Below are 14,266 nucleotides of genomic sequence, written 5' to 3'. Positions count from 1 at the left end.
TTCACAGGAGTTGCAGACACCATTCACTCTCTCCTCTGCAGGCCATCCTCCTCAGCTAAATTAGCAAGTGGAGCCATCTGCCTCCTCCAGAAGCACTTTTCCAGAGGAAAATTGAAACTGTAAAATAACAATCAAGCTACAACTGCATCTGGAAAAACTCATTTCAGACATTAGTCCCTAAAACTCAATCTGATCAATAAAAGCAAAACTTAGTGGTGGTGAAAAATGATACAAAATGAACCTGGCAAATTTCACAAAACTGTACTCTAGAGAAACTTCCCTTCCTGAAGAGTCATCTCCTTTGATCTGGAGTAAGAAAAGATGCAATCCACCTCCAGATTGTTGCAGACAACTCTGCGTTATGTCCTTAGCATGCAACTTCCATGTTCACTATTGCCTAAAGTGGAAATAAGGTCTAGGTTCTGTTTCTCCAAGTAAAAATAAACAATAGCACTACTTAAAACTAAACATGGTTATGATGTTAGACAATCTTCAGGAAATTTTATAAATTTGTCAAATGCTTCCCAAGTTTCACTAAATTATTCAGTTCTGTAAAGCTGGAAAATATTTCTAATATTGTTAACTCTCTGCTGTAATTACTAATGCTGAGTGATAACATTTTACCTATGGAAGGAGCATGATTTGTACAACAAAACTCAATGAAAACTAACTGGATCATTCCAGTGAGTTCTCTACCATTCACTACAGAAATGCAAATCACATCTGTTACAGAAAAGAGAGAATAAAGTATTGTTTCACTTGGAAAGCCATCAGCAATGAAAAAATCACTTTTTTCTCTAAAATAAGAGCAAAATTTAAATAATATATTTTGCATCTAACTTTACAACCTCAAAAACAGTTCTAGAGACTGATTCTGCCTTTAACTCATGTAATTAGAGAAAATTCAAATAGCCCACCAAATGAATACGCTCAGCTCATATCTTATGCTACAAATTAATAAGTGACATCATCCTGGTCACAAATCTAATCCTTGCATATTCCAGTTCATGTTCCAGGCAACATTTAATATACGTTTACTGTTTTATCTATATTATTACTATTCTTGTGTCATCCTATGGCAGATGTCTAAATATCTGCATTATAGCCCCAGGCTGTTTTAAGAAGGTGTAAAATTTAGAAATCCATACAGACAGCTGTAAAAATAATTTGGGTTGCTGAATGCACTTGAACAGTGGTACATAACATATAATAGGAACACAGAAATTCACAGTGCTTTTATACCCACAGTTCTGAGAAAGATAAAGGAACACCTGGAACACTGTGCAGCATCATTAATGCATTTTTTTCAGACGTGGAATACAAGCAGGTGCAGAAGATAAGGTCGCAGTCAAATTCTCTCAGATGCAGTATGTGAATTCACTATCACTTTTGCTTTTAGCCAAAGAATTGTCAGTACTGAAATCAAAAATCCCACAATGCCACCGAAATGCAATTTGAGCATGAAAAGAAGCCATCAGGTTTCTTCAGCTTCAGGAGCCTTGCAAGAACCAGGCACTGAACAGTTGTCATTCTTATAAATGTAGAATCAAACCAGAAAAACCGTGTGTAGAAATAATTTCAAATACGCCGCCTTTTCATAGTCACAAGTAACTACTGACTCGTCTAGCTATAGTATCTTCTACATCATTCCAAACATTGAGGAGGTCAAAGCAAGGGCAGCCTGGTGGTTCTGGAGCTCTGCTGTACATGAGGATGACAGAGCAGGACCTTGTTCTTCGCTTGCACATTAGCAAACAGAGCAGTGCACTCTTCCATTGCTCAGAGTATATTTAGTACATTAAATCAAAGCCTCTTTAACTGCCACATTTCAGAACACAGCCACAAGTGCTGTGTGATTAAGCCTGAATTTATTGATTTCCTCATTCTATTCTGACTGTCTATACCAAATGCTTCAGCTTTTCTGTTATGCAAGCTCCAGATTCACCCAATGATGTTTAAACTTCGTCCTTTCTTCCTGAGGTTGCCCATATTAAAAAAATAAATGCAAGCACACAGAGTCATACTCCATATTTCCCTTGATCACATTTACTTCATGAGCTCTAAAGAGACTATGAATGACTTGATATTCTACTCATCCCACAATTCAGCGATGGAAACCAGATCAGTTTCTGCACTGAAACATCCCTATCTCACTTTTAATTCCTTTGGTATTGACACTATTGCTTTTAGAACGAAAGAAAGCAGATTATCTCAAAATAAGAGATACAAGCCCCATCAGCAATTTTCCCATGTGGGATTTTTTTTTTTTTTTTTTTTTTTGTTAGAATCCTGGGAAAACAGAGAGAGCTAGAGACAGATGAAGGTCAGTAACTGAAAACCAGCTAGACTGAGATAGCTTGAGATTTATAGGACAGAACAGAATTTGGAGCAATGAAAAAGCAAGTACAGAAAAGATAACTAAATGTTTTATTAAAGAAAGCAAACCACAGATTTTTAACTTCAGAATACACAACACCTACATCATCTCAGCTCTGTCAAAAAGATGATTTGTTGTTCATCCCACTTCCAACTGGCAGCATTTTTAGATTTTAAGAATTAGTTTCATTGACATGTATTTCCATAAATGTACAGGCACACAAGCAAGTTACTGCAGGATAAAGCAGCAGATAAACTTGCAGAGTGTAAGCCACTTTAAGACATCTGTCTGTGCGTATATGCGTAGTGGTACTATGCAACAAGCAAACATAAGCCTTCTCAAATGAACTTGCTTAGAGCAACACAGAATTGCAGAATAACTTTGGTTGGAAAGGACATCAAAGATCATCGAGCTCTCTTCATACAAGAGGTGCTCCTGCCCTCTGCTCATCTTCACGGCCCTCCTCTGGACCTGCTCCAACACATCCACATCCTTCTTGTGTGGGAGGGCCTGGACCTGGGCACAGTGCTGCAGATGGGGCCTCACAGGGGCAGAGCAGAGGGGGGCAATCACCTCCCATGTCCTGCTGCCACCCCTTGTGATGCATCCCAGGATGAAGCTAGCCTTCTTGGGGTGCATGTCCAGCTTTTAGCATGAGCGTTAATAGAATTAATAATGTGAACACAATAATATGAGTAATAATTTAACACCCAGTTTTTTTCTGTCTTGCTTTTGTGAATGCATTTATTCCTTTTTTTCCAAAAATCACCATAAAACCTTTGCAGTTCCCTCAAAAAACACAAAGAAAACATCTACTTCAAAGTGTTAGAGAAAAATAAGCTCTGAAGATCAGCAAGCGATACTCTAGTTTTACGATCATCTCCAAAATTAGATTAGATGATGCAATCTGTAAGTACACAGTGAAATATTAGAGAAAATTTTCTCCCTTGTCATCACTGAACTGTGCTTCTTAGAGTTAGAAGCTTCTGACTGAACATGCTGTTTATCAGAAAACACCAGTTTGTTGAGTAGAAAGAGTTTTGTGCTGACACCTCTGATTTGAGGAGGCCAAGTCACAGACCTGCTCAAGCTGGAAGCTTTCCGGTGAAGCCTCCCTCGCTCACATTCTGCTCAAAGACCTGTTACACAGTACCCTATAAGGAGCTTGGAAGAGCTTCTACCAGCCAGCAGCTGCTTGCAGTAAAGGGCCCAAACAGGGATTACTTTCATACTCTAGGCAAGGAGCTTAGAGCATCTGAGAATACAAAATGGAACTGGATGTAAGTGTACTCTGGAAAAGAAAAGTATCCTCAGACCAAGAAAGCCCTGGCTGGAACTTGCTGCAGTACTGATTACAAAGTGAAAAGCATTTACATAGTGCAGAAAGCAACAAAGATGCTGCACTTACATACACTGTATGTCATTTCCACAGTAAGACCTACTAGCATAGGTGTCATTTCAGAGTGTATTTCAATGGATTCTTCCTCATATAAATATTAAGTAGGGCCAAATCACTACCTACTACATTTCACTAACAGAAAACTTTCTATATTCCTAAATTAAATATAGAGAGATTTTTGGCCCCTACAGAGGTCTGCTCCATCTCGCTGATAGCAGAACTTCATAATCACAGTGTTTACCCACATCTGATAAATCCATCACCCATCCAAAAGGCTTGTGAAAAGGCAAAATAACTACTGATCTATGATTTCTCATTTGCCTGCAAAAACTTTACAATTGTTCCAAAGAATGATGTGTTGCTGGAGTAGAAGGGATTTTGGAAGCAAACAGCACAGCTCTAGAATTCATTCGCCTTACAGAAGTTTGTAGGCTCATTGCAGGAGCACTGAGAAAACCAAGCACAACTGGTTACTGAGATAACTAGCTCTATCTTAATCTTTAAAGAAGTAAACGTAATGACTTTGAGTTTACGTCACCTTTAAGAGCCATCATCATGGAGCCTCAAGCAGCCCTTTAAACAAGACACTCCATGCTTCAGCATATTCTTCACCAGCCACGTTCTCCTGCATCCTCAGAAAATCATCAAGCACATCCATCACTTTAACCCAGTACCCTTCCACTACTTTTAAGACGCAATAACCAGCCAAATTTTAATGTTAGGGTCCTATTACAGTTATATAAATTAAATCTTAATTTGTCCCTCCCTCAATTAAACATGTTAATTTCCCAGAGGACTCAACACCATTTTCTTCATTTATTACACATGACATCATCATGAAGTGTTCTGTAGCCTTAAAGATGAACACAAGTACCTACATCAGGAATCCTCATGTAACTGCTCACAGAAGTTCCAAGCCATCCATACTCAGATGAGAATGTTTCTCAGACCCACACACAAGAACACAATTTTAATGCTCCATAATGACAGTAGATGCCAGAAAACATCTCTCTCATCACAGACAATGGAGTTAGGACTCTCAACACAGGAGGTACTTAGCTCACTAATTATTAGACTTCACCTCTGTTTTTTTGAATTATGTTAATTTAAACTTGCCTGAAAAATAGATAACAATAGAAGCAGGTGTGCATTATAGAGAATCAGAAGCTATTAACAAGCTGCTTAGTCTCCATGAGACATCAGCCATAATTTTGGTTTGGCAGTACTGTAATTGATTCTTAAATTTAATTTTGATTAAAAGTGTTTAATAATTTGCCTAAGTTTTCTATGGAAGAAGCCACATATCATAACTATTACAAAGGCTGGAGGTTTAGCAACAGAAATACAAACAGAATTTGCATTAAGTTTTATAGATTTGTTGAATTTTAAGCATTAGGACAGAATAAGCAGCATGAAAATTGCCACAGTGATTCACAATTACAGTTACTGTATTTAGTGACAAAAGTCACTACCAAGTACTTGAAAAGGAGATCATAGTAACATGACAGGTCTGGAAAATTACAGAAAATTGTCCACCTACTCTCTTTAGCCACGTTACATGATGCCCACCTGCAGCCCTTCAGAACTTCTCATTTGCCTTGTCCGATTTTTAAAGCACTGGCCTTGCTACAAGATTATTTTTTATTCAGACTCTTCTTGGCTTTCTGTATACAAAAAAGTCAACCAGTTGTTTCTTCCAGGTTATCCTAATCCTTCCACATCTTCTAATCACTACTGCTGCCCCTCTCTGCTGGACTCCTATCTATTTCTGCCCCGATTACCTTGTACATGAAGCTACCAGAAGCTGATTCCAAGGGATTAAGTACCACTCATTTATAGAAGAGCACAGCGTTCTAAAAGCTTCTGCTCCATTTTGGCATTATCTGCACAGCTTTAAATGATTTGCATGTTGAGCACTAATGCTCAGTGAGGATTAGACAGCATTCCTCCACCTCAGCACACGGGTTTCCCAGCTGGTAATCACAGCTTCTGTAGGGACCATTCTCTCTCTCATGCGTTTGTCAACTTTCAGTTTTAGTAGGTCCAGTATGAAGGATCACATAAGGGCAACCTGGACTGAAAGTGAGGCTTGTTGTAAATAAAAGGAACCGTTTCTTGTTACTCTTTACAGCTCCCACTTCTGGATGTGCTCAGAGTGCTCTCTAAGTGACAATGTGGCTGCTGTTGTAACTAATGCAATGTAATCAAGTGCAACAAAGCTCCCCAAATCATTAATATTCAGTAACCTCACCTCAGCACAGCAGCCCTATTTCCATGCTCAAATAGAATCCCATTCTTACCCCTTCAAGAACTTCTTTTTCTCAATGACCTTTGCTACAGAAGTCTCTGTAATACTGATCACTGATCTAACACGTCTGTTTCCAGAGCAATGGAACATTACAAAGGGAAATCAATCAGTAGAGTGCCAGCTCCAATGCTTTGTGGAACAAAGTACTCGAAAGGGTTGAAAGTTTGTTTTCAGTAAGGTTTTGCTTCCATGCAACTTAAATATATTCTGATAGGCCACTGACACGTAATTCAGGTTAGCATTTAAATACGATGCATAAATCAACCTTTTAGACCCCCAGTTCAGAATGCAGAAGTTTTGCAGTGAGAAGCCCAAGCACAAGCCCTGGTACTCCAAGTCCCAGTCACACCACTTCCATAGCTGTACACTTTAGTCAGGGTTACAGCAGAACGGAATGCTGAGTAATGCAGTGCAATGGCTGCACTTAGTACAGGCTGCAAAACGTAAAACAAAGCAATGCAAAGTTGAAAAACAATATGGGGCAGTAACATGCATAACTGCTTACATGCGGGCTACAAACCAGCTTTGAAAGCCAGAGTGCTTCCCTGTAAAAGATTACACTTTACCAACAAAACAACTTAATTAATTTTCCTATCCAGCAAGCATTACTTTTCTTAATTTCTATCTCCAAGTGCATTTCCACTGTTCAAAACTGCTGGAAAGCTGCAACAATTGTATTGCTGTTGAAGAATTTTTTTTCCCCAACAATCCAATTAGAAATTATGTTTTGTGCAGCTCATATTGATGAGTTAGAAAGTTCTGAGCAGGAGGTATTTATTTTAGTATTGACGTTATTTCTGTATGTTATAAATAGTAAAAATATATCAGAAAGTTGGACAAAACTTGTTATAAAGTCGAGAGTTAATTTAAAACAATAAATGATGCTGTGCAATGCCCATACTGAAGTGCTTTTACCTCCAGATTTTGATCTAAATGCCACTAGGACATTTTTAATGAAGTTCTTCCTACTCATGACAAACAGAGTGCTCTCAGTTGGTATGGATGCACTTCAAATATGGATGTCTTCATTTTGGAAACATCACTCCACAATCACACCCACGTGAGGTGAACTGAACTTGAGCTCAGTTCACCTCCATTAACAACAACAGAAAAGGAAGGGGAATACTACTGAAGACTGCTCTCAAATACAGTAGTCAGAAAACAGGTAACCTCTCAGCATACATAAAGAATGGGGTTCAGCATTATTGGATGCAACAGACTATATTTAGATTAAGTGGCAATCAACAGAAATTTGTTATCAGCTCAATCCATTCAGCTCAGGAAGGACACTGTAGGAAAGAAAAACAATATTCAGGCAGAGAGAGAGAAGAATGGAATAACTCACTTTTAACATTAAAAAAAACCAAACCAACAAACAAACAAACAAAAAAAAAACACACACAAGGGAATTCAATTAAATTGAAAGACAGAAAGTAAAAGCTAATAAAATGATTTTTTCCATGCAATTAATCTGTGGGATGCATTGGAACATGAAAGTATGACAGCCAAAAACAGTAGCAGGAATAAATGGAAGACTTGATGTTTAGTAAGTGCACAACATATGAGAGAACCTTCCATGCCAATTAATTCTTCAGCTCTCTTTAGGGCTGTGTGGACACTGTTTTCCACAGGCCCATGTTTGCCTATTTAAATGAAATTTGTCACATCATCTTCTAAAACTTCCTCGTAGAGGAAATGGACCTGGGGGTATTGATTGATGCTCGGCTGAACATGAGCCGACAGTGTGCCCAGGTGGCCAAGAAGGCCAATGGCATCCTGGCTTGCATCAGAAACAGTGTTGCAAGCAGGAGCAGAGAGGTGATTGTTCCCCTATATTCAGCACTCGTGAGGCCGCACCTCGAGTACTGTGTCCAGTTTTGGGCCCCTCACTGCAAGAAAGATATTGAGGCCCTGGAACGTGTTCAAAGAAGGGCAACGAAGCTGGTGAGGGGTCTGGAACACAGGCCATATGAGGAGAGGCTGAAGGAGCTGGGAATGTTCAGCCTGGAGAAGAGGAGGCTCAGGGGAGACCTTATTGCTCTCTATAACTTCCTGAAGGGAGGTTGTAGTGAGCTGGGGGTCGGCCTCTTCTCTCGTGTCATTAGGGATAGGACCAGGGGGAATGGTTTCAAGCTACGCCAGGGGAAATTCAGGCTGGACATGAGGAAGTATTACTTTTCAGAAAGGGTGGTCAGGCACTGGAATGGACTGCCCAGGGAGGTGGTGGAATCACCGAGCCTGGGGGTGTTCAAGGAAAGACTGGATGTTGCGTTGAGGGACATGGTATAGTAGGAGCTATTGGGAATAGGTGAACGGTTGGACTGGGTGATCTTTTAGGTCTTTTCCAACCTTAGTGATTCTATGATTCTATGATTCTATGAAAACACCCGGCCTGATCACATAACGAAGCTGAAATCCTGCTAAATGCCACCTCTGGATTTAATAATCTCAAAGTAGTATTTCCACTAAGGGCAATATGTAAAAAATCCTATGAGAGTCCTCAAAGAGAGGGGAAGTGCCTCCTGCAATACTGAATCAAGTCATACAGGTCCACTGTTTGACCAATATTTCTCCTTTCTTTGTTTCACCACCTATATTCTGTTTCTTACCTTGTATTCAAGATAAGGCATTCTCCTGTTATTTTCCTAGCATATCGTGAGTCTGCTCCATTAAAAAGCATTTTCAAAGTTACAGACAAACAAATAGCAATATCAAGTTAAGTATTTCAAAGGAAAGTAAAATAATTGTAGGTTTTAAGCAGATAACATTGCAAAGTAATTCTCTCAGATCAAAGCAAATAAAAAATATGATGAAAAACAACATATGAAAAAGTTTATTCAGCATATCTTCTACTGTTATTTGACTACTTCACATTTGATCCATTTCTTTAAAATCTTTAATTACCACCAAAATTAAAAAAAAAAAAAAAAGAAAGTAAAACCAACACTTGAATGTTTTTCTTGTAGGATGGAGTTTTACAGAGCACTGTTCATTTGGTTCTTAACTGGCTTGACTAACACTTATAAAGAACTATTTTGAACAGATATTTAATTTTGAGAGCATTTCAGCAGACTGAAACAAACCGTAGATTCACAACAGTAACTACGGGTAAAAATACCCAAACAACAACCACTGGCATAACTGAGGTTATTAAATCACTCCAGTTTTATTCTACAGACATTCAGAATAATTTGTTTAGATCCCATGACAAGAATTACAGCACAATTCCTGAACAACTGCTTTGGAAATTGCTGAATTATACTTCACTTACTCACAAATTTTCAAACAATATGCTGACCTGAAAAGCTAGAATTTGACTGAAAACACATTTTTACTACTGTTGTAGGGGAAAAAAAAAAGAAAAAAAAAGAAAAAAAAGCTATTATAATAGCTTAAATAAAATGTGGGATAAATTATTTTTCATGTTCAGTTTTTTGTGTTACCATTCCCCATATCTGACACTCAATAGCCAGGTTCTAGAAATTCCTTAGTTTGCCTGGCAGCAGACATCACAGTTTATGAGGTATCTGGATAGCACAAAAACTCACAGGAAAGGCTGTAGGCAGAAAGGGGCACGAGGGATTCTCTAACTCAACTGAGAATCAAACACTCAGGCAGCTGGGGCATTGGTCCATCAAGGCCATGAATCTCCAAGGAAGAAGATCCTACAACCATTCCAAGCACCTGTTCCAGCGCTTGGCCTCCACCATTGCAAGAAATGTTTTCTCCAATTTAACCAGAACTTCCCCTGCTCCAATGTGCGTGTCTGCCACTTCTCGTCCTTGTACTGACTGCACCTCAGAACAGACTTGTTCCATCCTCCTCTGTGGCCACCCATTATGAAGCTGAAGATGGCACCTGGCTTCCTGCTCTCCATGAAAAGCAAACTGAGCTCATGCAGCCACTTTTCATGCACGGTACACGCACCAGTGCAAATATTTAAATTCTTCAACTCTAAAGCACTGTGAGAGTTCACAGTCAGTCAGCAGGAGGTGACCAGGTAGCTCAGAACTCAAGTCCAACTGTGCTCAGATAAAGCAAGGCTCCAGGGCTTACACTAACTGCATAATTTACTCTTGCTAAAGACAGAAGAGAGAACAGAGTGGCCACATAGCAAAAACACTTGCATCACAATAGACACATCATCTAAGAATATGCCCTTCATTAATGAGAACAGAAAATAATAGCTTCTTAAATATGTTAGAGAACTCATTGTGAAGGATTTAGAGACCTTTCATTAGCGATGTCAGCACTTAATAGAAAACAGGAGCTCATGAAGAATTAATCAGGATAGTGACACAAAGGTGACTGAGCAGTTAGATTAAAGGATGTCCCTTTGCATAGCACTGCCTAGTGAAACCTGAAATAACCCAGCCAATGAAATTTCATGCTATTTTTTCAGAAGACCACTGAGTCAAGAAATAACAATCCTTCTCTTTTTGCTACTACAGTACTTATTTCAACACTAAACAGTTACAGCAGTTACAGCAGCAGCCTGTACTGAGCTGCTCTCAGAAGTAGAGAAGGGTCCTCCGCAGCCTTTGGAGTGCAGAGCACAGAGCTGCAGGCAGAGCACAGGGCAGGCTGTGCACAGCTCAGACACTGCTCCTGTCCTAGCTCCTCTTACTGCCACAAACTGTGAAATTATGAAGCATTGAAGAAAAAGAGGCAGGAAAATTGTCAATCAGAGGAGAGAAGGGTGGGGGAAGAAGTAACAAGCATGCATGATAGTATTTAAAAATTGGTGAACTAATGTTTCCTTTCACAAATCTTTTAGTGAAACTAGTATTGAACCAAATAACCATAATGCAATGTAATGCAATTAACTATGTTCAGATTTTTCATTTTCAAGCACATAACCAAGTCTACCATTTTCTATTTAGATTGCACCTCATGCCTCTAAAATTACTCCAAAAGCTACTAACACAAATCAGTTTTTACCTAGAACTCTCCTGATTGAGAAAAAAAATAATTGTACTGGATTACACATGTGATTAGAAACAGCAAAAGTCATTAGACTAGTGGCTAGAAATGAAGGTTAAAGATCAATTCTCAAAGAAAAACACATGTAAAGGTTTAGGGGCTATGTCAGCACAAACCACTTGACAGCTATTAAAGTTATTTCATTTTATTTAATCAAATTTTCTCAGTTTAAACTGAGAATTGCACAACTCCTGTAGAAAGGAACCTGAATTCGGTGCAATTTTTGTTCAGTTTCATAGGGAACACGTGTGATTTCTCTGCTCAGCCCAAAGATTAAGATTCCTCAACACACTGATTCTATTTATTCTTCACACAGACGAGACATACAGCACAGAGGAGTGGGGGAAAAAATCACATCCATGAAAAGAAGCGCAGTTAAAATACAGCAAGGTCCCACAACACAGCATCATAGAATCACCAAGGTGGGAAAAGACCTCCGAGATCATCCAGTCCAACCATCCACCTGTCACCATTGATTTGAAGCCAAACAATCCATAACAAAACAATCTTGAAGTTCGCCAAACAAAGTATATTCAAACCCTAAGTAACTTGATACATACAGACATGAATAATGCATGGCGTGGATATACTAAGATCACTTTTGTTATATAAATTATGAGTAACAAAGCAACTGTAACATAAGGTCATAGGATTGGATGAAGGCCAAGTTAAATACTTCACTTGGCAATAGGGAAGCTCTATCTCGACCTTTAGAAGTATCTCACGCACCTGATGACACTTTTGTTCTTTGCCTCTCTCCCAATGCCAGCATCAGCATCATCAAGTGCATCACCATCAGTCACAGGAAAATCTTCAATGACAAAATCTTTTGGCAACCTCAAACTTTGTTATCAGTCTCTCTATCTTAATAATTTCATTGCACCCAGTTGATTTGTAGGCACATTTAGAACATTTTTCTTCCATTCTATGCCTTAATGCATGTGGGAAGGAGGAGAGAGATGTTGCCTTCCCTACAAGAAGTACACAAAAGTAATTATGTCTTTTGGCAGTTGTGGCTCCAAAGAACTCCACTTTCAACAAACTTACCTCCTATGATCCAGGTATTTGATCCAGGTAACCATTACTGTTCTTTTTGCCTTCTTCAAGTCCAACTGTCCAACAACCACCTCAGAAGTAACCTCTCTAAATATATCCCACTGACCCACTTGGTCTAACCCACAGCTTTCTTCATATCACTTAAGAGTTAAAAATTCTTTTATTTGTTAGTGTTGAATCGGTGAACGTGACTGTTTCCGTCTGAACAACAGCAAAACACAAGAATTAATGCATCCGTGCAGTATTTATTCATTTTCAATTTTGATAAAATGAGCAAAACCTCAACTGTGGATAACAGCAGCATGCTTACATTATCCCTTTACATATTAAATAACAACCTGCCCGCTCTCTAGTTAATTGAGGTAACATTTCAAAACCCTATCAACTGCTCAGAGTTGATGCCCACGCTTCAGCTGCTGACACAATAGCCAGCAGTGGCATCCATTTGTTTATCGGTTTCTTTTACAAGAGTCACTGCTCAGTACTTCATAAAAAGAAACAAAACGCACGGCGCTGTGAGCCTCCCCTCATCAGTTAATAAAGCCGCTGTGAAAATATTGCCTCGCTCTGTATTGAAGAAACAATTAAAGCCGGCTCCCCAGACGCGACGCTTCGCAGGAGGTGGGATGCCAGCAAGAGTTCCATTTTACAAAGTCTTTAGAAAGGTCATTAATCTTTTAGTCATGGATGTGGACGCCGGAGCCTAACAGCGGCGAGCAGAGCAAACGCGCAGCGCTCTCTGTCTCTTTGTAGTGACAGAAGCACGCTAAACTCTTAGGAGACCGGCAGCTAAAATTAGCCGAAGAGAACTCTACTTAATCCACGGTAATCTCTGATTTTACAGAATCTCATTAACGTTAATATTTTCACTTTCGTTGCTACACGGACCCAACCGAGCCGCCTCCAGACAGGTGCCGCACCGGGAGCGCAGCGCTCCTCCTGCTCTCTGACTTCGAATTCACCTGCACGGCGAGCCTTCGCTAAGCGTGTTCTCCCATATATCAACTGTACGATTTAGGTACGCCGTAACCAAGGAACAACTTCCCCCCATACCCCCCCCCCCCCAAAAAAAAAAAAAAAAAAAATTAAAAAAAAGACTGTTTCCTTGAATTATGGGCTCCCACACTGGAGCCGCTCGGGGCACGCAGCGTTCCCCCATGCACTGCAGCCGCCCCGCGCGCTCCGTCCGGCGCTGCCGTCACACACAGCGCAGCCCCTCACACGCTCAGGGCCTGAAGCTCACTGTGCCCGCGCCCGCTTCTCCCCAGAAAAATAAGTTATTCTAAACTGCTGAACGCGATAACAAAAGCATTTCATCCTTAGCGCTAGAGACAAAAAAGATGCCTTCACGTGACAGTGCGATTTTAGATTATCCTGCACGCCGCTGTGACCGCGCGTGGCGGGAAGGCACCGCCGGCAGTTTGACGCCATCAGCACTGCCCCGGGCTCTCGGACCCGCCAGCAGCCCGGGCCGCGCCACCCAATGCACCGAGACGTGGCGAAGCGTCAGCGTTCGTCGCAGCTTTCGAGGACGGTTCTTCTCACCGTGAAACGACCGATACCGAACCGAGGGAGAGAGCCGGCCGTGCCGGGGTGACCGCCCTCGGACGGCGCTCCAGGGCCCCCCCCAGCCGACCCCCGCCGGCAGCACGCCCCCAGCAAGGCCGGCGCGGACAGGGAGGCGCCCCCGGCCAGGGCGCGGCGGCCCGAGGACGGGACGGAGCCGTCCGCAGCCGGCGCGGGGACGCCCAAGGGCAGGAGCGGGAGCGAGGACGCGGCGCGGAGGCCGCCCTTACCTGGCAGGAGGCGCCGCTGACCCCCGGCGGGCAGGCGCAGCGGTAGGCGGCCGCGGACGAGAGGCGGCGGGGCGCGGCGGGGAAGCAGGTGCCGTTGTTGCGGCAAGGCCGGCTGAGACACGGGTCCGACCCGGGGGGCGCGGCCGTGGCAGGCGCGGGGAGGCAGGCGCGGCGCTGGGCCAGGGCGAGCAGCAGCAGTAGCAGCAGCGGCGGCGAGGCGGCTCGGGGCATGGCGGCCGGGGTGGGTGCCGCTCCGCTGCGGGCACCGGCGGGCAGAAAAGGAGGGGACGGACGAAGGGATGGATGGATGGAGGCGGCGGCCGCCCGGCTGCTCCCTACCCCCCGTT

The 14,266-nt window shown here is 41.8% G+C and overlaps 1 protein-coding gene across 1 annotated transcript in view; it reads right to left on the bottom strand.

Moving 5' to 3' along the window:
* Positions 1 to 14,266, bottom strand: part of DNER (delta/notch like EGF repeat containing) — a 107,861-nt gene extending 93,595 nt beyond the window's left edge. Inside the window, exon 1 of the mRNA XM_048955160.1 lies at positions 13,920 to 14,266. Within this exon, the coding sequence (XP_048811117.1) occupies positions 13,920 to 14,150 (231 nt within the window). The 5' untranslated portion in view covers positions 14,151 to 14,266. The remainder of the gene's footprint in view (positions 1 to 13,919) is intronic.

Source organism: Lagopus muta, chromosome 9, assembly GCF_023343835.1.
Source record: "Lagopus muta isolate bLagMut1 chromosome 9, bLagMut1 primary, whole genome shotgun sequence".
In the NCBI taxonomy this organism is placed as follows: domain Eukaryota; kingdom Metazoa; phylum Chordata; class Aves; order Galliformes; family Phasianidae; genus Lagopus; species Lagopus muta.
Note: the sequence above shows the minus strand (reverse complement) of the source record. Positions and strands in the feature narration are given on the sequence as shown.